This window comes from Clytia hemisphaerica, unplaced genomic scaffold, assembly GCF_902728285.1.
Source record: "Clytia hemisphaerica strain Z4C2 unplaced genomic scaffold, Clytia hemisphaerica genome assembly, whole genome shotgun sequence".
Lineage (NCBI taxonomy): Eukaryota > Metazoa > Cnidaria > Hydrozoa > Leptothecata > Clytiidae > Clytia > Clytia hemisphaerica.
This window is the reverse complement of record NW_027104441.1, coordinates 165,471-189,844: the sequence shown is the minus strand read 5'-3', so window position 1 is coordinate 189,844 and position 24,374 is coordinate 165,471. Positions and strand designations below refer to the sequence as shown.

The 24,374-nt window shown below is 35.8% G+C and overlaps 2 protein-coding genes and 1 long non-coding RNA gene across 3 annotated transcripts; 1 reads left to right on the top strand and 2 right to left on the bottom strand.

Moving 5' to 3' along the window:
* Nucleotides 1-1,246: 1,246 nt before the first annotated feature.
* Nucleotides 1,247-2,613, bottom strand: LOC136820818 (uncharacterized). Its single transcript, XM_067077053.1, has 3 exons — nt 2,448-2,613; nt 1,646-1,887; nt 1,247-1,417 (listed from the first exon to the last, which is right to left on the bottom strand). The coding sequence occupies exons 1-3, from the start codon at nt 2,503-2,505 to the stop codon at nt 1,256-1,258; spliced, it is 462 nt and encodes a 153-aa protein (XP_066933154.1). The 5' UTR covers nt 2,506-2,613; the 3' UTR covers nt 1,247-1,255.
* LOC136820819 (uncharacterized) lies at nt 1,633-8,204 on the top strand. The gene is made up of 3 exons (XR_010848646.1): nt 1,633-1,701; nt 6,855-7,105; nt 7,373-8,204. It is a non-coding gene; the product is annotated as an uncharacterized lncRNA (long non-coding RNA).
* Nucleotides 8,205-10,464: 2,260 nt separating this feature from the next.
* On the bottom strand, nt 10,465-19,831 carry LOC136820838 (ficolin-2-like). Its single transcript, XM_067077074.1, has 4 exons — nt 19,580-19,831; nt 16,013-16,454; nt 15,099-15,272; nt 10,465-11,314 (listed from the first exon to the last, which is right to left on the bottom strand). Exons 1-4 carry the CDS (start codon nt 19,788-19,790, stop codon nt 10,981-10,983), a joined length of 1,161 nt encoding a protein of 386 aa, XP_066933175.1. The 5' UTR covers nt 19,791-19,831; the 3' UTR covers nt 10,465-10,980.
* Between the last annotated feature and the right edge of the window lie 4,543 nt (nt 19,832-24,374).

Below are 24,374 nucleotides of genomic sequence, written 5' to 3'. Positions count from 1 at the left end.
CTGTAAGCATGATTCTGCAGATTTCTTGGCAAGTTTTAGATCAAAACATAATTTCTTTGATGGAAATGATTTGTTTAAATGAAGAATAGACCCTATAGAAGCTATAAAGTTGCTGTACATTGGTTATGTTGCTGGATTTCTACGACGAAAAACATTTAAGTTGCCGCCATTTTGTTTTGAGAGCATAGGCGGTGTGCTTTTGGTGGCTCACATAATGTTTTGTAGTGGATTTAAATGTAACTGAGATATTTCCAAGCACAACATGATGTAACAGAGATGGAAATGTTCATTATAATGAACTGGACCTAACTTCTGGAGACGCACATCACATTCTCATCTGACACCCGCCACTCCTAACAGCCTTCCTTCGGTCAAGCTCAAGCCCAGCTCATTGCTCATTGTCATCTAGTCTATGTGAATAAAAATATGCACATAAAAAGTTTTCATGCCTACAGAGAGTCATGCTGGACTTTCAATGAACATTTTGACACACTTATGTGGCTGTTTTCACCCAAATTTGATGTTATCGCAAGATTACCGCAAACTTTGCTATGTATACATGACTTAAGCGCAAGATGTTTTTGTTGATTTTTGGATATTTTATCAATTTTTGTGAAATGTTTTACTTTAACTTTTGAAACCTGACTGGTTGGATGAGTATTCAGTGAAGAAATTTTTTGAAAAGAGCTTTCCAGCTTAAAATAAGACCCATTTTTGCAGACTTTTGTCTTTTTCTTTGATTTTCTCAAAACGCGTTTCCGGGGGTTTGCTAACGCCTATTCAGGTTTTTCTCGGGATTGAAAAGTGCTAGCTCCATGAAATTTTCAGGGGTTGTTTCATGTACCATTTGGCAGAGGATGAGTGAAGAAAAAATTCAAAAAAATCTGTCATTGGTTCTAAATCTCAAAAATCACGTTTTTTAGGTTCCAGACCCCCTGGAAAATAATTATCAATTTTTTTTTCACTCATCATCTGCCTTTCATGAATACCAACCACCATACCAAAAATCTTTTGCTAAAACGTTTTAGAAGTCTTTAAAAACCTGTATGGAGAAAACTATAGTACATAACCCCCTGGTCGGTATCACCCTCGTCTGTGCTATTTTTAGAATTTTTTTTTCATATTTTGCATTGTTAATAGTTTTACTACCATTGTGGAAAGTTTCATTGAGATATCTTAAAAATTTCAAAAGTTATTACAAAAAAAGTAAAAAAATGACTTTTTCCATTTCTCAGTAGACTACCACCTTAAGTTTTTATACAAAATATATTGAAGAAATCAAACTAATGAGTAGCCATAACAAGCCATTGAATTGGACTTGTTGACTTGAATTTGGATTTGGTTTTCCAATGAGTGCATACCAAATAACAGTTGTGTTAACTTCTTCATTACAAAGATTTGATGTACAGCAGGATGTCTGTAAAGGAATTAAAGTTACATTAGTATTTTCAAACTAAGTAACCTAGTGTTGAAACACTTCTTTATACTTAAATTTTTAGATCTTTTTTATGGTTTCCTCAATGCCCAGGGTTTAAAGCCAAAATGTGTATACTTTTAGTGATTTTTAGGCTAAAATTTCTTGGGGCCATCTTCATTCATTGTTCCCTGGTGGTGTTCAAAAGTGCAGGTAAACTATTTTTCTCACCTTGCAACTTTTAGGGACTAGATGTTCAACATTACTACAACTATCATCACATCGTTGTGAGTAAGGTGTTCCGCATTTCTTTATAAATCGTGTGACCTCTTCACCACCTGTCATTTGTTTATATGTCATGGTCACACACGTTGTCCGAGGTCCACATTCTTTCTGAAATTCATCCCTCTGTTGTTGGAGTTTGCAAACTTGTGGATCCAGAGTGGAGCATGTGTAACATTTCAACGTTTCAACTGAAAAAGAAACCAATAGAGAATGGGCTTTTCCAGAAAAAAACCGTATACCCCCTGTTGAGGAGGTCCATCATTTTGTGGCTGGAAATGCTGTAACCCCCTGGAATTCCAGGCAATTTCAGGTTTAAACTCCTCTGGAATTCTGAATTTTAGTAGGATTTAAAAGGCTACCCCCATGGAAATTCCAGTTATTTTTGACAGATTGTTGTATCTCCCTATGGAATTCCTCCACATATCAAACCTTACCCCCTTGGAACGGAAATTGACCTCCTCAGGGGGTATACGGTTTTTTCTAGAAAAGCCCAATGATTTACATGTCTTTCTATCTATAACAAGAGGCGGATATTTACAACGAAATTATCGGCCAGACCTTATTCCTCATTTTTAAAAGGCGGGAATCTTTAACTTGCTGATATATTTATTTTACCCATTTCTTACTCCTTGATACTGCTCTTTAATCGGAGACTGGACGTGCCGGTTTCTTTTTAAGTAGAGAAAAGTTCGATATAATTTTCAGTTCTTCTATAAGGTAGAAAATTTGGATAATTGAAAAGCAATACCTTTTCCTAAGTATCCGATGATTATGAACATTGAAAAAGTTGATCTAAACATATCCATTTTTTGGCAATATTCATCCGTTTGATTCGATATTGATGGCTGATCCTCCTGACGATGTTCTTTTTAATGAAAATATTCTCCCTCCTTTCTCACAACGACATATTTTTAAAATCATTATAACTTCTTGAAAATATATTATGAGTTATTTTTCATGAAAACCAAGAGTTCTTTTGTAGAGGATTAGTCAATAATTTATTATCGAGTTTACAGGGATTCTAAAACAAATACGTAAAAATTTATTCGTTTTGAAAAATATATTCCCGTTTTTACTCCGTTTTGAATGAGTAATCAGAGCTTATTCCAACCTTACAATCGAGTGTAGTTGAAGCAAATGCTTATAAGAAACAAACGTGGTTTGAAAAACATGATGGATGGAGATGGAAGATTGAATCTGCAGAGCAATCTATAGCAATTTATCCAATATTTCGACAGTTGATTAGCGGTCTCCATGATAAAGCTCAAAAGGAGCAGTTCAATTTTCCTCGAAAAAGATGGTGGGTTACCTACTTCTTCGATATACTCATATTTCTTGTCATAACTTTCCTTATCCATAAAGGTTGAAAATATTTTGTGGTTTGACTCTACAATACCTTTTAACCTTCGCAACTGGGGATTCTATTGGAATCGCAAAGGGGATGAAAATTCTTTTGTTTCAAGATTAAAAAATCCAATTCATGATATGCACCATTGCAATGTCTTCCATTCCACCCAATAGCTGATTGGTTCAAAGTGACGTATTGACTGATTTTACGTCACTTACAACCAATGAGCGATTGGTTCCGTGATGTAATGTCCGAAGACATTGCAGTGGTGCATATCACGAATAGGGATGGTTTTGGAACACAATTTTTGAACATCAAATTTTAAATTGGGATAAAATCGGAGTCAATTTCTCATAATTGCGGGATATTTTTCCCACCGGGGACGAAATTTTGATCAAATTTTCCAGTGAGGCTGGGGTGCTAAGGTGTCTGTGACACAGGGGTCTATATGTATACTAGACTTTTAAGTGTGGTTCAGAACTATTTCCCTGTACCACATCTTAACTTGAATGAAATTTGGCATAAAAGGTCCTTGGTATCTTAGGTGATCCCGTCTCTAGTACGAATAGGGTTAAATTAAAAGAGAGTTTAGTTCCAGACCTCCCATTGCAAAATCTACTGCACGGACAGGCGAAATTTGGTAATCCAAATTGTGGATACTTTTAAGTTGGCTGATTTGAATAACAGGATCAAAATAAATATTTAAAACCCGGGGAGGTAATACCCTTGCCGACCGACGGGGATGCTCCACTGAGGTTCGAAAAATGGACCCTACGTGGGACTCGTTTTTTCAAAAATTTTGCCGAAATTTGCAAAAAAAGTGACCCTGAATGGAACTGAAATTCCAAAATGTTCTCAAATTTTCTACTTTTTTTCCAAAATTTCCAAAAAAGGCACCCTACGAGGGACTCATTTTTCTATTTTGGTTTTTTTGCGACCCTACCCTGACCAGCGGCGCATCCCCGTAACCCATTTTGCCCTAGTCGCCCCCGGGGATTCAAAGCTTTGTCTAGCACAATATTTTTAACCCTTATTGTCAAGCTTTCTTATCAGGCTCATTCTATTTCCTGGACAATTCTGATATATACCGAAAATGTTTTTGGGGCAACATTCACTTGATTTCACGAATAAGTTAAAAGCTTCGCGGAACTCTCTTCCCCTAAATTACCTTCCGGTAGAAGTTTACAAAATTTTCACACTTAGGAGGTGCGAAAACCGAACACCAAGCCAAAGACCGTGTACGGTAGAGTATTACATAAATTTCAATATGAGGCTTACCAAAATCCACATTTGCTAGCATTTTTTTCTGTCACTCTTTTTTCTGTCACATTTCATTCTATTTATCCGAGAAACAGGTACGAATCAAAAAAAAAAACTTGAATCAGCAAATGAGCGGTGCAATCTCGTAATAGAGCTGTCTGTGCTGCCCGCCTCACTTTTTGAATTTACTTATCGACGTGATACAATTATGAGCGTTATCATCAGAATTCTACAAGAAAAAGTTTTTTTACTTGGGCTTTTTGAAACTTGTTTTAGCAGAAAAAATTGCTTACCGAGAGTGGTGTTTTTTTTTCGGGCATAATTTGAAATAACAGTATAGTTTTTCGCCTTAAGGCCGCTACCCACTCAGCATTTTATGGTCTGCGAACAAGGTGCACAGCTCGGGCGCTTTGGTCGCTGCACGCTTTTTCTATTCCACTGATCCAAAATAAAGGAGAGATATGCTGCACATTCTTTCTTTTTTCTATTGTTGATACTTTTTTGCACACGGTACAAGAAAGTTAAATGTCTCTTCTGATTGGCTATTTAAAAAAGAACAATAGGGAAGCCGCACAGCTTAGCGAAAAAAGTTCTCTTGTTGCGCTCAAAGCGACAGCCTTTAAAGGCTTGATTTATGTAATTTATGCAATAATTAAGCCGCGCGTCTTGTTCGCAGACCATAAAATGCTGAGTACGTAGCGAACTTTAAGGCCGCTACCCACTCAGCATTTTATGGTCGCCGAACAAAGTGCACGGCTCGAGCTCTTTGTTTGCTGAGCGCTTTTCTCATTCCACTCTGCAGCACATTTTTTCTCTTTTCTTTTGTTCATCATCTTTAGCACATGATACACATCTTTTGCACACGGTACAAGAAGAAAATTCTCTTTTCTGGTTGGTTGATTTTAGAAAAACAAAGGATGAGCTGTACAGCTTCGCAAAAAAAGTTAAAAAGTTTCAACTCTTGTTGCGCTCAAAGCGACAGCCTTTGAAGGCTTGATTTATGTAATTTATGCAATAATTAAGCCGTGCGCCTTGTTCGACGACCATAAAATGCTGAGTGGGTAGCGGCCTTTAGACCAGAAGATTCCAATTTTTCTATTAATCTGGGTGTAAGTTTTTGTCATCTGTCGAATATGACGAGCTGATGATTCAACTGATATGAGAAAGCTGTTCATAAAACTGATAATCATTCCAGATTGCAACCAAAATCACGCTGCCAAAAAGGTTGCTTTTTGTCCAAAATAAAAGCTTTGATTTCAGAACTTAGATTATACTTCAGTAGGAACGAACCAAGGGACTGAAGACAAGCTTGTCTGCAATTCTAATTGAAGATCGTGGAGGTGAAGAAAGGAACACTTAACCAGCTGGCGTTGGTACTATAATACACCCCTTTCTAACAGCCCCGGTGGAACTTTTTTGCTTAGTGGGAATAAAAGTTCCTATTGAAATCCAAACGGGGATAACAGTTCCTTTTGATATCCAAATGGGGATAGAAATTCTATTGTTCCAAGGTTGAAAGGTTCAGTAGAATGGTTTTGGAATGCAATTTTAAAAATTGAATTTTGAAGCTAATTTTCCAGTGGGTTTGAAATTTAAGGGTATTTTCCCACCGGGTGTGTGACACAGTAGTGTTAAATTTTTCTGTTTTTGTCTAAATAAATTTTATATTTTATTTGAAGCAAGGATTTGCTAGTTGGTTCTTATGAAAATTATTCTTATACTAACAAAAAAGACTATGATTACCCATTTCATACGAAGTAAAAACGGGAATATTTTTTTGAAAACGAATAATTTTGTTCGTATTTGTTTTAGAATCCCTGTAAACTTGATAATAAATTATTGACTAATCCTTTACAAAAGAACTCTAGGTTTTCATGAAAAATAACTTTATAATATATTTTCAAGAAGTTAAAATGATTTTAAAAACATGTCGTTGTGAGAAAGGAGGGAGAATATTTTCATTAAAAAGAACATCGATTGTCAAGCTAGTGATATTAGACAAAAATATTTAAGATGTCAACAATACTTGAAGGATTTTGCATTTCAATTTTTTTGGTTTTCACCTGTGTTAAAGGTATATCTATTACTTTGAACTATATATCATTTCAAAAGTTATAGACCAAATTTAGTTTTTTAAGTTACAAATTTGTAAGAACAAGAAATTGACGATATTTCAAAGTTGAATTGAGAAAATATAATTGATGTATCGATCCTCCGTCCGATATATATTGATATCACCGGATAGAGCAAGAAATTCTGAGCAGAACAATATACTACAACAAGTCCTGTTCTTAAACACACAAAGAAATATGACATCCCGGTTAGGTACATTACGATCGTTTTACATCAGTTTATTCTACACTGTACTTAACCTGACGGAACTACAAATTCTCTTAGCTGAGTGTTTGTGTTTGTGTTTGAGAACATGATCTTGAAGGATTGGCCCTCTACTATAAGAAGAAACTGCTTAGCCAAAAAAATAGCAAGATACTCTTTGTGTACATATCGACTTTTATCAATACATTTCTCATCAATATTTTAATTCAGGCACATTATCAATCGAATGTTTTGATTGTTCAGGAAAAATCGAATATTGCAACAAGACGGAAACAACGAAGACGTGCCATGGCTCTCAATTCTCCTGTCTTTTACGTTTTAGCAGCACTAAAGTTTGGGTAATCGAGAATGGGAGACTTGTGTCCGAAATACAGGAACGTGTATCAAAAACATGCGCAGTTGAATCTAGATTATATTGCGAGGACCAGAAGAAAATCGATCCCAATATGGATTATTGTAAGGTAAGGATTATTCGTCTCAAGTATGTAATACCAATTGTACTAGAAACATAAATTACCTCTTACTTTTGTATGCTTTAACTCTTTCAGTAGCCCAGATAAATTTCCTAAATTTATAAGCGATTTTTTTTTTAATTTGTTGAAAAGATAAATCATGAAAAAAAAAGTCCTCCAAGTACTGAAGGAGTTAACCAGTCAAAACTGATTATTTGTCTCTTTATTGCTTAGGAGCTTGTAGATTTATCTGTTTAAAAAGTTTCTCTTTCTTAGGCTCACTGGTGTTATAAAGATCGATGTAACTTTGAATTGAAACAAGCAGGCAGTGACACTTTGACAAATAACAAAATTGACCCGTATGGCTGGTATCGCACTACCTCTTCTGCAAGAAAAAATCATTCAGAAACAAAAGCTTTGACAGTATGGCTTGTATGTATATGTAATGCAATCTTTATTAGAAACATCGGAGACACAGTGAGATAAAAGCTTAAAATGCAGTATCAACTAAAGACATTGCCTCTCTTTATCAGTTTTGGATGGATCAATTACATATGGAAATTGGGGAAATCGCTTCCAAAAATCATCAACACCTGATAGAGCAAAACACTTTTCAAGCCACACTAAATCAAGATTTCGTTTCATATATCCGTCATATGACATGTCACGAATGTTGAGGAGAGACATCATATCTGACAATACTTATTTGAATATACACCTTTCTCACTCATCGACTACACAAGCTACAAAAGCATATTACAATGATCTGGAATCAATGTGATAGTATGTCTACTGCAGTAATATGGGTGTTGTTTGATAATACGATCAGTGTCATGGAAAAATACCAGATTGTACAAACAACTATTTGTCCCTACTGTTTAACTATTCTGTGTTCGAATTAGTTAGCATTCTTGTTGCTTTATAACAACATTGAAATTCATCCCGATACAGTCTTTAAGAAACACTCAAATAGTTTGAGATATTTTGCTTGTTGATTCCTTCCATAGTCTTGAGCAAAACTTCTAAGTCATTAATTCACACCTTTTCCAGAGTCGAAAAATGACGATTTGAAATCTCTAAAACTGGACTTTCTTACGTCAAAATCATATTCCTTTCTTGCTAAAAGTAAAAAACTAGGCCCTTAGTTCTCGTTTTTCTATTCTGATAGCGCTCACGATTACATCACGTACTTCAGTAGAATAAAGAAGTGGTATAACAGAATCTCGGTACAAGATTGATCCAGGATTTAGAGTTTATTAAAAATATTTGAATGCTTTTCCCAGGACCATGGAAGAAATCTTCAGGCAAGAAATCTCAAATCACCTAATTATCCCAAAATGTGAAACAGAAATATATAAGCCTGAACTGGTTGATTTGCGACAGGATTTATATTATACTGATAAGATATAGTATAGTAGTGTGAAGATTCTAGTGCTCAAAATATATTTTTCCATGATGCCAAAATAACACCGATCTGTAAAATTTCATTTATGAAATTTAAATGTGATAAATAAATCAATAAAATGATATACAATTGTATCAACCGAAAAATACTTTTCTAGGAATTTTTAATGCCTTTTTAAGGCCTGAAAGCCTGGAGCTGTCTAAATAGACATCTCGTGTAGACTACTTGAGCTTAAAGGGACATAAAAGTATTAAAATGTAAACATTGCGCGAACCACGTGTTATTAAAGAGAACAATTAAAATCACGTGTCCAAAACAAACTTGTAAAACAATCAAAGCAATCAAAATCAGCCACATTTGTTTTTATTTTTTATATTGCCATGTGACATGTGTTTTGATTTTGTCCCTCTGCATACGGTTTGTTTACAAATTTAGTCCGTACTTTTGTGTTCCTTTAAAATTGGGATATGTGCTCACCAAGCTCACCATTTTCGATTCTTTTAATAGTAATTAATTCTACTTTTATTTTTATTTTTTCGCCGACCGACCGACCCACTTTTTTGGGTAGCTTGGCCCGTAAAACAACAAATAAAATTGGCCTCGCCTTATTAGAATTTAGAAAACTTTCCTACCCCCCCCCCTTTTTATTCGGACCCCGCCCCCTGTCTATTCGGGAGACAAGAGTAGGCCTCCTAATGGCGAGTTAAGTTCCTCCCGGGGAGCTCTATTCTTGGACTATCACTTTATCTAACTATGAAAAATGAAGACATACTCCGTTGACATATTATTTTTAAACCGTAAATAAAACGAAAAGAGTTGTTTACAATTTATAGATAATTATAAATACCATGATTTTAGTGAAAAAACAACAATGACAACAATAACTATTTGAGAATTAAAACCAAACCCTGTTAAAAATTAATCCAAAAATTAATTTAGCTATCGATCTAATTGGCGTCAGATCCCAAATAGCTAAATTTCATTTTTTTTAATACAAATATTTCGATTGATTACATAAGTAATAATAATAGTGCAACTGTTAAAAATAAAAGTAAAAATTTTATATGAATAAAAAATAAACCAACGAAACAAATAGGAAAGATTCTTATACCCGAATCCATCCCAGCTGGCACACAACGTTGTTTTAACGTTAATCTAACGTTATATGGACGTTGTGAACGTTAGATAAACGTTGAAACAACGTTGTGTGTCAGCTGGGATTTGAATTGAGGATTGTTAAAGGTCTGGGCCACTTGAAACAAATTTCATCAAAATGAAACATAAACAAGTTGCAGTTCAATTGCTAAACTTTGTTTCAAGTGGCCCACTAGCCTCAGAAAACATGTCAGAAAAAACGTTTTGTCAGCGTCACGTAACTACATCATGAAAAATTTCAAAAGTTTTCTGCAACTATATCTGTCTAGACATAAATTGTTGATGAAGTTTGATGAAAAGTCAAACTTCTTTCGTGTTTCAGTTTTCAAATGTTTCTATTTGATTGAAAATGTTTTAAGTGGCTCTAGACCTTAAAGGTTTTAATTTTATATAAGAGTGTTCCCGTATTTCATATCAGACCCATATTTGATATCAGGACAGTGTATGCCATTTTCTGACAAATCTCGCTCCACTTCCGTGTCAAATCCAATGCGAAAAAGCTTATGAAAAAGTGAGTAGGTAAACGATATTTTTTTATTGTTCCGTGACAACCTCAATTGTCAATTAAATTTCACCTTCAACAAACTCCAAGCGCGTTCATAAGCAAGTAAAAAGAAAATACTCTTAGTTTAAATGTATTAGAATGCACAGAATATTGAAGTTTTAAGAAGTTGAAGAAAATCAGGTGCCTCAATATGCCTGCCTGGTTATTTCTAAAGTTCTTATTGGTATTGTAAATATTCTTTGGAAATTTCATTCGAAGACTCAAAGTTTAATATTTGAAGATTGAAAGTTAGTTCTTGTAATGTGTTGTTTAATCCAAAAATTTCTGAAAAGCTACTTGAACTTTATAAAAATGTAACCCAGCAAGCTAATTAAAGAGGGCACTGAGAAAAGTTTCAGACTTGAAACGTAGTTGTTTTAAATACTATAAATACTTTTGATTCAATGGTAATAATTTTTTAAAGCTTCTATTTAGATCTTACAAACCACGGAGATGCAGATAGAACATCTAATAATGACGAAATAAATAACGTCATCATTTCGGCTGCAGCTTTCTTTTATACCACGCTATGATTAAAGTACACCCCTGTCTCACAGCCAAGGTGGAACCTTTCCTCAGTAGGGACAAAAACTCTCATTGATATCCCAATCGGGATAGGTTTGGAGTGCAAATTTTTAAATATTGAAATTCGAATGGGAACGAAATCGAAGTCAACAAAAATCTTTGTCAAATTTTCCAGTGGGGGTAAGGGTCTCTGCGGGCCTGTGACACAGGAGTCTAATTTACTATAATGTTGTGTAGGTATTCGATTACACATATTCACGAGCATGATCTTTTCCGAATCATCATAATGGTTTCCTTCAGCGATTCAGAGTAACCACGGTAATTATTCCAATAAACATACTTCTGATAAGTTCCACCCACGCTATTATGATACTCGCCATTAGGATAAAACGCACCACACGCCCCATACCAGAAACCACCGCCCTTATCATTTCCATATTTAAAGGCACAATTGAAGGCCCCTCTAGGATCGTTATCTCTTTCACGTGTTGTGAATTGTACATTGTTGGTCAGTGAACTTATACCTGACAACTTTGTTGCTGTCGATAGGTAATTGGTTGCCTCGTTGTCCACAACGAATGGAAAATATCTAAAAAGAATACAAAGAAATACAGATAAACGAAAATTCCTTTATATTTGCTAGTGCCCCCAAATTAGCTCTACTGACTTTGAATTCAGTGCATTCTTAGCATCCTATTGAGTGTTTGTAAGTAAGTAGTAATAAGTATATTCATCTGGTGGCTGTCAGCGGAGCCGGGAGTGAGGGAGTCTATCCCCTTTTCTATTTGCGCTAGATCTGGGAGATCGAATGCTGAGGTGGAGCGCCACACCTACTCTCAGCTCCCAGTAACTTACCGCCTAGATCAGATTACCCAATCTAAGCTACTCATCCGCTGAGTTGGCGTTGACCGGGGTTCGAACCCACGTACCTTAGATTGTAAGGTGAATACTCTACCGACTGAGCTACCCGGCGACAATGTGTTTGTACTCAACTGCATTTACTGTGTGCGAGATATTCACCGGGTTTATTTGGGGCAAACCCTTAGGACATGTAGCACTTTTTTGGAACACAACCGCATGTAATTGGTTCGAAACTTGATAGAATTTGGAGACTTCTTTGAGAGGGGACCCACGAATTCGGTCTGGCAAAAGATTTTATGGCCAAAAAACTGACGTTGTGGGCAAAATTTCTTGATTTTTGAATGTCAAATTAAACAAAAATGATTGGATACCATCAGAAAAAGCATAGAATTCTTATACCTCAAACACAAAAAAAGATGTGGACATTTTAAGATATGTTATGTTTCCGACAAAACTTGACGTAAATCGTGTCATAACTGACAGAATTTTGATCTTCAAAAGCCTGTATTTCTTTATATTTTTGAATACTTTTTGTTTTTTATGATTGTTATTTATTGTTGTTTTCTGAAAATTGTGATTATATAAATCTATATATTAATACGCTAAAACGTGTGTGTTTACAACGTTCTGTAAAAAGTTTTCGAAGATCTAACAAAGCTCTACAAAGCCTCCTCTTCACGGCGTTGAACCATCTCAATTTCCTACCACTAGACTAACTTTGAGACCCCAAGATACTATTTTCTATACAGGAAATCTGGAGCAGGATTGGTTAAAATCAATCTTCTTCCCAAATTTATTTTTCATTTTGAAGAATTCTTATTCAGATGCTCTATAAAACTTTCTGTTTACAATAGCGGCTACCTATCCCTTTCAAAACTTTTCAAAACATCTTTATATTATACTTTGTCCCGGTTTGAACTCTGGTCTTTCTTGAAGAATGACGCTTAAACGTGTGTGTTTACAACGTTCTGTAAAAACTTTTCGAAAATCTAACAAAGCTCTACAAAGCCTCCTCTTTACGGCGTTGAACCATCTAAATTTCCTACCGCACTAGACTAACTTTGAGACCCCAAGATACTATTTTCTATACAGGAAATCTTGAGCTGGATGGGTTAAAATCAACCTTCTTCCCAATTTTTTTTTTCATTTTGAAGAGTTCTTATTCAGATGCTCTTTAAAATTTTCTGTTTACAATAGCGGCTCCCTATCACTTTCAAAACTTTTCAAAACATCTTTATATCATACTTTGTCCCGGTTTGAACTCTAGTCTTTTTGAAGAATGTGCATTCTTTTGAACCAGTAAGCGAACTGTGCGTGTGTAAAATTAGTTATTTCATTCAAGGGTATAGCAAGAGGGTCTTTTAAACTTTCACTTTGAAATTGTTTCTCTAATTTATATATTAATATGCTAAAACGTGTGTGTTTACAACGTTCTGTAAAAAGTTTTCGAAAATCTAACAAAGCTCTACAAAGCCTCCTCTTCACGGCGTTGAACCATCTCAATTTCCTACCAATAGACTAACTTTGAGACCCCAAGATACTATTTTCTATACAGGAAATCTTGAGCTGGATGGGTTAAAATCAACCTTTTTCCCAATTTTTTTTTTCATTTTGAAGAATTCTTATTCAGATGCTCTTTAAAATTTTCTGTTTACAATAGCGGCTCCCTATCACTTTCAAAACTTTTTAAAATCTTTCAAAGTCACCCTCGAATGTCCAACCACGATGGCTAGCCACGATGGCTAAGAAGATCTAAAATATAATTTTTCCAAGCCATATACTTAATTGTGATTAAAAATTGCAATGCAATGTTATCTTTTTTCTCCTTTATTTCCTAAAATCAAAATCATCGGTCGCTATCTTTCTTCCTTAGAGTTTTTTAAGATGTGTAGTGACTCACTGGATTGGGACACACAGCGTGTGACGTTGCGCATACGGCTAGTTTAATTTAGTATCTTCAAAAAAAGTAGTATCCACCTGATTTTAGCTGTGTTTTTAAGACCGATATTGGCAATGTGAGTGAACCCGACAGCATCGAAAAAGCGCCTTATACAGCCAACATGCAGGTTTATTAGGCTCACATGGCCAAAAATGCAAATTCACACCGGACTTTGGGAACATGCTTCACTTGTGTTCCCATCACATCCAGGCCTTTAGACCTGTCCCTATTGTTTTGTTATAGCAGGCATTAAAACACAGAGTCAAGAGATAGAGCAGCCCTCCATCAGCCATTTTCCAACATTTTCCTATGAGGGGTTGGGTTTGGTGGTTGGGTTTGGGATTTGGGATTTGGGGTTGGGTTTTGGGGTTATTAACTAGTTCTCTAAGCTAATGTGACCAGGGTCTTTTCCTGCTATATCTAGTTGCCAACACATGTAGTTGTCACTATTCTTTCCTTCAAACAGCCATCTACTCTCGGGTACCTAATAGCCGGGGGGTTTGGAATAAGCAGGGGGGTTGGAAAAAATCTCAAAATTTAATAAGCGGGGGGGGGCTGGAATAAAAATGTCCTGGGTGGAAAATGTTAGAAAAGGAGGCTGATACAGCAGAATTAGGGCAAAAGAGGGAACTTTCAAAAAAAAATTTCCCAAAAATCAATAAGGGGGGGTTGGAATAAGAATGTCCTGGGTGGAAAAATTTATTAGCGCCCCCCCCCCCGGCTATTAGGTACCCGAGAGTATGACAAAAGCTCTTTTCTTGCATTGTCACACCTCTCAACTCGTTAAAAAAACCACTACCTCTATTTCCCTTACCAATCTCCACACTCTGTTTTGCTACATAACTCTTCTCCCACAACTTATCACCCCTGTTTCTCTTTCCTATCTCCTCACTCTGATTTGTTACACAAATCTTCTGCCACAATCCACCACCTCTGTTTCTTTAACCAATCTCCACACTCTGATCTGCTACACAACTCTTCTGCCATAATTTACTACCTCTGTCTCTTCTACCAATTTCCACAATCCGATTTTCCTTATATAAATTTCCTATCTACAACTCTACTAATCTACTAGTCTATCTTCTAAGGTCACCTCCTAAAATTAGCTCTACAATCCTCCCAAAAGCTGTCCTAATCTACAATCCTTCAAAAAGCTGTCCTAATCACAAACATCTGTGAACACATATCATGGCAAAATTCGCGTTGCCATGCATGGCAAAGCTGTTATACAATCAGTATAACGGTCCTGCTCTGCATGGCATACAATAAAACTAGGTTCACATGGCCAAAATGAGCAGGGTTTCGATGCACGCAGTTATATCGTATCGCGTCAGATGAGGAACCGTGTACGTTTCAACCGTGGCAGTCCAACATGGAAAACAATTTCAGAAAAATCTTTGATTACGTAGTCCAAATTAATTTTTTTGTTTCAGTTCACTAAAATATAGTATGGGCCTAAGCCATTCCATTAATTACAGGTCCTAGAGCTCTTAGGCTCGATTTTAATGAGCAGTCAAACTATCGATTTGTCTGTTCGACATGAAAACTAGTTTCGTAATAGACCCTCATTTACCTCGATTCTCCTACATCACCATCAAATGCGGTGGCTTTGAAATACCACTCATAATCGCCATTCTTTGTCAATTGATGAACGATTTCATTTCCAAGCCAAAATTCACCATTAAGGTCACCAAAACCTTCTTTGAAATCGTCCCAAAAGAGGTGAAAATCCACTGATCCATCAAACCTAAAAGGAATATGGACGAAAAATTTATACAACTTTATCTTTGTTAACTTTGACACCCGCTTTTCACAGACCCACTGGGATGCTTTCCCACTGGAAAGGGCCAAAATATCGTGCCATGTGGCAAATTATCGTCCAACTTTTGTCCCCAACCGAAAATAATCAAATAAACCAATCCTCGCTCTGGAAAAAATTTCCATCCACACTGAATCAATCCCCATCGAATTTTTTTTCTGTTATTTTTATCCCCACTGAAAAAATTCCAGTTCTGTGAGAAGGGGGTGTACTTTGATACCTTTTACATTTTCACTTTTACCAGAACCATTAAAAAACAACCCAAACTTTGATGCATTCATTAAATCTCATAAAATCTATTTTATTCCTACACTCTGCTCTAAAGGAGTGCAATAATTTTGATGATTTGACCTTCTTGTTCAAAATCGTGTTGTCAATAGCACGAAAACGAAAGAAACTAGACATGAGATCTTGAAACAGTGTATACTTAGGGGCAAAAAATTGAAATTTCCTTTGTTCCGAACCGTTATGGGGCTGAGATCCCCCCTAAAGGGACTGTCAGGTTCCAAAAAGACATACACAAGGGTAACACATACCCGTACCCTTGACCTGCCTAATCCCCCTGGGTGTATACATCAAATTTCCAAACTTATAGCTAAGATGCCTTTTTTCACGAACCCTAGAAAATGTTTTTCATTAGAATCGCTTAAAGACATTATAGAATCTACCTTTGTTGCATAATGATCCAACCACCATCTTCAAAATCCATTTCACACTTCACATCCACCAACCGAAACCCTTCAATGCGTATCGTATAAACACCTGTCTGTGTGTAGCCAGCATCTTTCCAATCTTTACAGTCACGTTTATAGAAAATACATTCTTCATACACTGGTGGTTGATCAGGTGATTTGTAAAGATAATAAAATCCACTTTCTTCATTGCCAGCACTCAAAACATCATTACATGATTTGTATTCAAAATTACATTGAACTTGTCGTTGACCAGCGATTGGATATATTCCATTTTTTTGTTCACCAGCTAGGAGCCAGTCAAAACACGAATGCTTCTGTTTAGTATAGAGGATGTGTTTAGTTGAGGGGTCACTAGGTGTTGTGGTGAAGTTCATGAACTGGTCTGACACGTTATACATCGCGCAAGTTGTTTTGCCTGGAAAAAAAAATCAGGAAATAATGTGGAGAGTTTGTAAATTGTTGCATGTAAACACCCCCTTCTAACAGACCTGAGATCAGATTGTGGTTGTTTTCTGCCCACCACGCTGAAGCTCTAAAGGGATGGGTGAAAACATAACAATCTGACGAATATGCAATCTCGAAATCGTAAGAACCGCGTTCGTCTAAAAGGACTGGGAATGACAACAAAGTTGCGTGATTGTGTTTATGAATAGGGCGCCGTATCAGTTTTTGACTTTCTGGCGCACAACAAGATTCTTGTTGTAAAATTTTCAGCAGGAGGACTATTTTCCTCAGATATATAATTTTCAAGTGCCTTCAGAGGTTTACCGTGCACGTAAGAAAATCATGAACAGCTGTTATCAGGTTACTTCTAACATACCCGATGGGATTCTATCTGCCGATGGGGGTAAAAATAAAGGACTAAAAGTCGATGCGGATTGATATTCCCATGTTTCTTTATGGCTGGGGATTTGAATTTCATTGTTTTCTAGCCAGAAAATTCAGTGGGGATAGGAAAAATATCACAATATCTTTCAGTGAGGATTTGCTTATCTGATTATTTTCAGCGGGGACAAAAGTTAGAGTGGAGTTTTCCACATGGGACGATATTTTCTCAATACATAGGTTGCAGAATTATAGGCTAAAGACAAATCACGCTTTTACTCAAAATTTTTATGTGCTTGTTAAATGGTATTTCTGATTGGTTCGAATTTATTGACACTAATTAATATAGTTATCAGCTGTAAGTTGTGTAAAGCAAGTAACATGGGAATAAAATCACGTGAATTATTTCGAGTAATTACATGTTTTGACCGCAGTGATATAATTTTGTAGCCCGTGTTTTTGACATAAAGCACGGAGAAAAAACTTCTTTAAACTTTTGGTTTCATTAATTTTTGGTAAACATTTGAAATTGTGTTGAAAGAAGTTCATGATGAGCCTTTATGGCACACGACTTTTTTGCTCTAAAAAGATTCTGGAACACGACTGCATTGGTAACTCATTGCTTGTGCTCATGTAGACCAGCGTCCGAGATTCAAAAAAGGCCTTAAAAATGGTTTATGTAGGGCACCCCTTAGATCAGGGCAAATTTTTGATATTATGCTCCTAATAGGGTGTAGAATTGACAAAAAAATTTTGCCCTTCGAATCTCCTGCAGTCTTCGAGTGAATCGATTTTTAGTTAATGGATAGAACTTATCCCCCCTTTACTAACGGTAAACGGTTCGAAGTCTGAAAATCAAATATCTGAGGCTCCCAACGGATTCAGCGTGAAAAGTAGATAAAGAAAATCGGGTTATTTATTGATTTTCGACCACCTGATTCCGAGAAATAGCATTTTTAAGGCGAAAAATCGACGTTTTGGGCGTTTTCCGATGACGTCAGCATTTTCCTAGGAGCATTTCTAGAAAAAATTATTCACACAGCTAGATAGCCCTGAATTAGTAGTATCCAGAAATGGTATGGTTTGTTAACTTTCGATGTCTAGATCACAAGATAATTCATTTTTAAAGTGGGTAAGTATGCTGAAAAACTGCTGACTCAGCAAAAAATATTGATAATTTTTAATATTTAAACCAAAATATCTCGAGATCTAGACATCGAAACTTTATGAAATTTGGACCAGTGATAAATTACATTGAGATGTTTCAAAATTTTTTGAAAGTATTTCCCAAAATAATGACGTCAGCAGAAATTACAAGAATTCGAATTTTTTGCGATAAAATGCTGACATCAGCAAATTTTCAAATTTTCAAAAAAAAATTCTCTTCCTCTTGATGAGTTCACTGATACGGTATTCTACATCCAAATATGTTTCCAAAAATGTATAGTTTGTTATGGTTTAGGGACTGGAACTGGGGCGGAAAAATTAATGCAATTCTGGGACATGTATTAAGTTACCCGAGGTGTATATTGCATGAGCACGTTTTTAAAAGAGGGTAATATAAAATTTTATTAACGTCTTTTTAAGGTTCATAACGTCATTTTTGTAACTAAATTGCTAATTACTGTTGATAGAATAAATTCAAAAGCAACTTATAAAGACAATTTTTTGTTAAAAGTGTCAAGCTGTCAAGGAACTCAAAACAAAAGTTTTATCTCCAAATCTGCGTAACCGATCTTTTGACTATGGTCAGAGCCATCAGTGGAAATATTTTTTACCGGTCAGAGCCGGGGTGAGATTGACCGGTTCATTAATACGTGGGTGTCATCAAGACTTATTTCCGAAGCTTGTCGATTTTTATCACGAAAATTGCAATCCGTAAAAATTCCATATTAATTAAATATGAGGGAATACAATATGACGGTGTTTAAACCAACTTTCAATTAAATATTCCCAAAATCACGTTAATATTTTATTATTGAATGTTAAACTTTTGAAACAATTGAAACAATCAAAGTCAGTCATATTTCTTCTAATTCTTTATTTTGAACCGGTCAGGCGTAGCGAGATACCCTGCATTTATGGATGAGAGCGGTTTTTACGACACTGTAATTATTGTCTTTGTTTTATCAAAAGATAATAAATATGTCATAAACGTCTGCACTCCCTCGTAAATTTTGCAGGGTATCTCGCTACGTCTATGCATGTGACATTTGTTTTGATTTTGTATCCCGCTGCATACGATTTGTTTACAAATTTCGTCAGTACTTTAATGTCCCTTTAATTCAATAAAACTTGAATAGTTAGTTCACATGTAACAGATTGCAAAATGGAAAATAGTATAACCCTTTAACGACCGATGACGAGATATATCGTCATCGCGTTCCGTGCCAAAAAACTGATGCCGAGGTATCTCGTCATTGCGTTCCGTGCCAAAAATACTGATGCCGAGGTATATCGTCATCGCGTTCTGTACCAAAAATACTGATGACGAGATATCTCGTATGCGCATTATGTTCCAAGTATACCGAAGAATTAAAATTCGTAAAATATTTTTTTAAGTCCAGCTTCCAAAACAAAATTAAAAAACTGCAAAAGAAGTTATTGTTTATTTCAATCATGCTGATACGAGTCTTTTTTTATCATAATTAAATAATTTATCAAACAGTAAAGCAGACTAGTTTTTAGGCTATAACTGTATCAAATAAAGCATACCCGATTCTGGTTGACTGATTATCATTGTCAAACATTTTTTATCGTAATGGCAAATACTGATGCATCTCGGTTGCCCAACTTTTTCAACTTCGATAACATTCAATGGCTCATTTGAGGGGAGTTTGTTGATTGAAAATTGGTTGAATAAAACACAAGAACAAATTTTGATTTGAAACAAAATAAACAAATAGATTTTAAAAGCTAACGCCATTTCTAATGAACTAGATCCATATCTTCCTTTCTCCTTCAGAAAACAATTATCAAATTTTTATAGAATTATATTATTTCCTCCTTTTTAATACTTTTTTTCAATTTTGAAACTAACTATTCAAGTTTTATTGAATTAAACGCTTTTTTTTATAAGAATATACTTTATAAGAATGTCCATGATGAAAATGGCCAAAAAATTAAGAATATTGCTAAGAATATCACCATCATGGAATTTTGTTACTCATGCTAAGAATGCTATTTTAGAGCATTTTCAATTATAAATTGTCAATTACCCCCAAGTAAGGCTCACTCCTTTCACAAAAATGCTATTTTATGCTTGAGACGCATGTACTAAATGTTAATTCTAGTCTGAATTAGGATCCTAACCTAAGAATGCTGTAAGAATATTTTAGGATGATTTTCCCAAAAAAAGTTAAGAATATCCATGATGAAATTGATTTACACATTCTTATAAAAAAAAAGCGTGTAAGCTATCGAACATTAACATGATATTGGGAATATCTAATTGAAAGTTATTTATTTTTAAGAACCGTAGTATTCTATTCCCTTATATTTAATTCATTAGGAATTTTTACGGGTTGCAATTTTTGTGACATAAATCGACAAGATTCGCAAAAAATAAATCTTGATGACAACCCCTTATTAATGACCCGGCCAGTTTCGCCCGGTGGATAACCGGTAAAAAAAATTTCCACGAATGACCTTATTTCAAGCCATCATGGATGTTCTTATAGAGTATACTCTCATAAAAAGCGTGTTTTTTTTAATGAATCAAAACCAAACCTCCCTCTGATAAATAGGACGCAATAATGAGAGGTTTATCACCAATAGCAACAGTATGATCACGAAAGATTTGGTATGGTGTAAACAATTTTCTTTTGAACGTACATCAAATGTTAAATGGACGTCTTGAACTTTAAAAAGAACAATTGATAGTTAGTGCCCACCAGGGATTTTGATATGCCTGAGTTTAGATTCCCTCTGAGAATTTTGCCCTTGCTGTTTACAAATAAAAGTAAAACAGAGAGTTTTTACGTCAAAAATAGACCATTTCATTTTATATTCATCCAGGGGGGTTGACGAACATTTCCAGAGAGTAATCCGAGAAAAATTTTCTGGGGATCTTTTTTAATTTTTCCAAGGGGGCTAAGAGTTATTCTAAAATCTCCACGAGGTAAAAGACTGATTTCGGTTCGTCCACCCTCACTTTAAGGTATGAAAAGAAACTTTCCAAGGGTAGTTTTGCAAATTTCGCCGTTTTCCAGGGGGTATCGACACATTAAATTTTTTGATGACTTGAAAAGATTCGTCCACCCCTGTATGGTTTTTTAATGGAACAGCCCAATATGAACATAAAACAACGCTTCTACTGACTGACTTTGAAAATCAATAAAAAAACAACAAACAACAAAAAAGAGCCCTTTGTTCGAAAGCATCCAGCGAAGGGGGACTTCAAAATATCTGTTCTGAAGGCACGTTCCAGCTGGATATGGCGGTCTGTTCTTAGCGAACTAAAGAAAAAAGTCTGCTGGAAAAAAGTGGCCTGTTCTACTGAAGATTGGGACCAGCTGGAAAAATATAATCTGTTCTTATGAAAAAATAGTTTGATATCCAAAAAATAACGTGTCTAAGAATTTCCTATCTGTTCTGAGGGAATTCCAAAAACTCTTTAAGATCTGTTCTTTTCCTTCTGTTCTGAATGCGGAGTGGCAGCTGACAATTCTCCATCTATGTGGAACATCTGGAAATTGTCGATCTGTTCGCACAGATATTTAAACTGTTAGCTGGAAATTGAGTTTCTGTTTTTGAAAGTCCTTCAATGTCGAGCTGGAATTTAACTATATGTTCTTACAAGATTTTGTCAGCCCTGGTAGATAAGAACAGTTAACTTGCATAAAATCAATCGCCTGGTAATTTCGTACCTGCTACGAAAGTTTTTTTACCTCTTAGCTGGAAAAACATAACTGTTCTGAAGTAAAAATTTCTCCCCTGGAAAACAAGGAACTGTTCTTAATTTCGGGAAAGTCCTTCCAGCTGGCAAATCAGAACAGATATTTGCAAATTTTAAGTCGGTGGCTGCTTCTGTTTGTTGAATTAACCAGGCAAACGTTTGAAGCTGTATTTATGACGTCGATCGAAAAATTTCTGATATAAAAATTAATAGTAGATACTAGACGGTTCCCGTCGTCGCAAACGCCGGTTTAGCTTGCGCATCAAAAGCCCTTAGGATGATAAAGATAGTATTGCTGATACTCTCTAACTTTATCTTTAAGGGGAATTCGAATTAGTTTTCATCAACCACGGTTGATTATGTTATCAAGTTCACCTACTACCTACGTGTGATGCCCGGAATTGAGGAATATCTGAAGCCCCTCGATGAAGTTATTGACAAACATTTCATTCCTTCAATTACTGAAAACCATCACTGCAGCGCCGAAGAAAGACTGCTCTTGTCACTACCGGTGCGTATGGGAGGATCGGCCATACCCATCTTATCATCTCTGGCGAAAGATGAATTTCAAAACTCCAGAGAACTTACGATGAAGTTCTCCAAGACATCATCGAACAGAAACCAGTGTACGAAGCTGACAACAGGGCAGCAAAGTCTGAGATCAAGAGAAAACGGAAAGAAGGAAGAACAAGCATCCTCGAAAATCTCTGCAGAGAAATGACACGTCAAGAGCTGAAAGCAAACGATCTTGCTCAAGCAAAAGGTGCATCCAATTGGTTGACCACTGTACCCCTGAAATCTGAAAATTTCAACCTATCAAAAAGAGAGTTCTTCGACGCAGTTGCCGTCCGATACAGATAGAACATGAAGCACCTACCATCGACATGTGCGTGTGGCAAGTCGTTCTCTGTCGAGCATGCACTTTCCTGCCCTGGAGGAGGGTTCATCTACCAGCGGCACAACACTTTGAAGGATACAATTGCTCAAATGTTGAATCAAGTGACACATGGTGTCGCTATCGAACCAATGTTGGAGCCAATCACTGGCGAACGTTTAAACAAAGGTGCGATCACGACTGACAACGCAAGAGCTGACATCAGTGCTGGAGGCTTTTGGGTTCGTGGACAACGAGCATTTTTTATGTAAAGGTATTCAACGCCTATGCTCTGAGATACACAGCCCAAAGTCTCTCAAAAGCGCTTTGGCGTCAAACGAACGGGAAAAAAAGAGAAACTACAACGAACGAATTATCAAAGTTGATCATGGATCATTCACTCCGTTGATATTTTCCATGAATGGTGGAATGGGTGTAGAGGCTGAGCACTTCTTTGGAGCGTTAGCCAATCTACTAGCGGATAAGACTGATTCTCACGCGTCTCAAACCAAAAATTGGATTAGAACAAAAATTTCGTTTGCTTTAACGAGATCAGTCGTAACATGTATTCGCGGTACACGAACACTAAAAGCAAACCTTAGGTTTGATGAAATTGATTTGTTAAATAACAATATTTTGAAATCTTAGCCTTTCAAAGATTTTAGTACTTAATCTTTTCACCGTATTTTCCATTGCTTTTGCTTAGGCTTTTGAGTTTGTGCTATTTCGACAGTATTGCGATTCAGTTTTCAGTTTTGTTTGTGTCATGATTTCAATTTTTTATTTAACTTTGAATTTCCTAGCTCTACGTATTTTAAGCAATTTATATATTGTGACGTTTTAATTTAATATTTAATTACTATTAATATCATTGCAAAAAGTTAAAAAAGTCAGTTCTTTGATTCGAACGTCAAATACTTTTTTGGACGGGGGTTTTATCGGAAGGTAATGCTAATTTTCGCGCTCAATCATAGATGAAAATGAAAGTTTAAACAAAAGATTAAAACCACAACGTATCATCAACTCCTTAATCGAAAGACAATAAGATTTTTTTGTCTCAAAACTGCACGAAATCCCTCTTTCATACTCCACCACCCCCTCGCGAAATTTGAGAATAACAGCTCAGCTACCATCTTGCGTTACACAGATTTTTCATAAACTCATTTAGCTCTAGTTTAGACGGCCGACTTTCTGCCCTGCCTATTCTAATTGTTAGAGCAGGCATAAATGGGCACAAAGTTGGCAGTTAACACATTTGCTTGGAAAAGATTGAAAAAAGTCATTGCATTGACGTAAAAAGATGGCAATGCATTGACTTTAGACAGCCAACTTTATGCCAATTTTAATTCACAATTAGAATAAGCAGGGTGAAAAGTGGGACGTCTAAACTAGAGCTTAGTATAGTAAGATTTCGTAGATTTTGTTAGGCTATGTTATAATCTAAGCCCAGGGGGGGGGTTCAATTTTTTTTAAATCGTCTGCAAAAGATTGAACTATCTAAAGATTTTCGGAAAATCTTTCTACAACGAAAATTTTTCAAGATTTTGAGACGAAGAAGCTTTTACAAAAATTTTTCGAAAATCTATTTTTAGTTCGGCTAAAGATACACCATCTTGCGCAAAAACTTTTTCAAATTGTTTTTTCTTCGCCGAAAATAAGGTCCTCAAAGTTGATATACAAGGTTCAGCTAGTGCACCGTAAGGGTATGTTTTTACCTGTACCTGCATGTAGCAAATTAC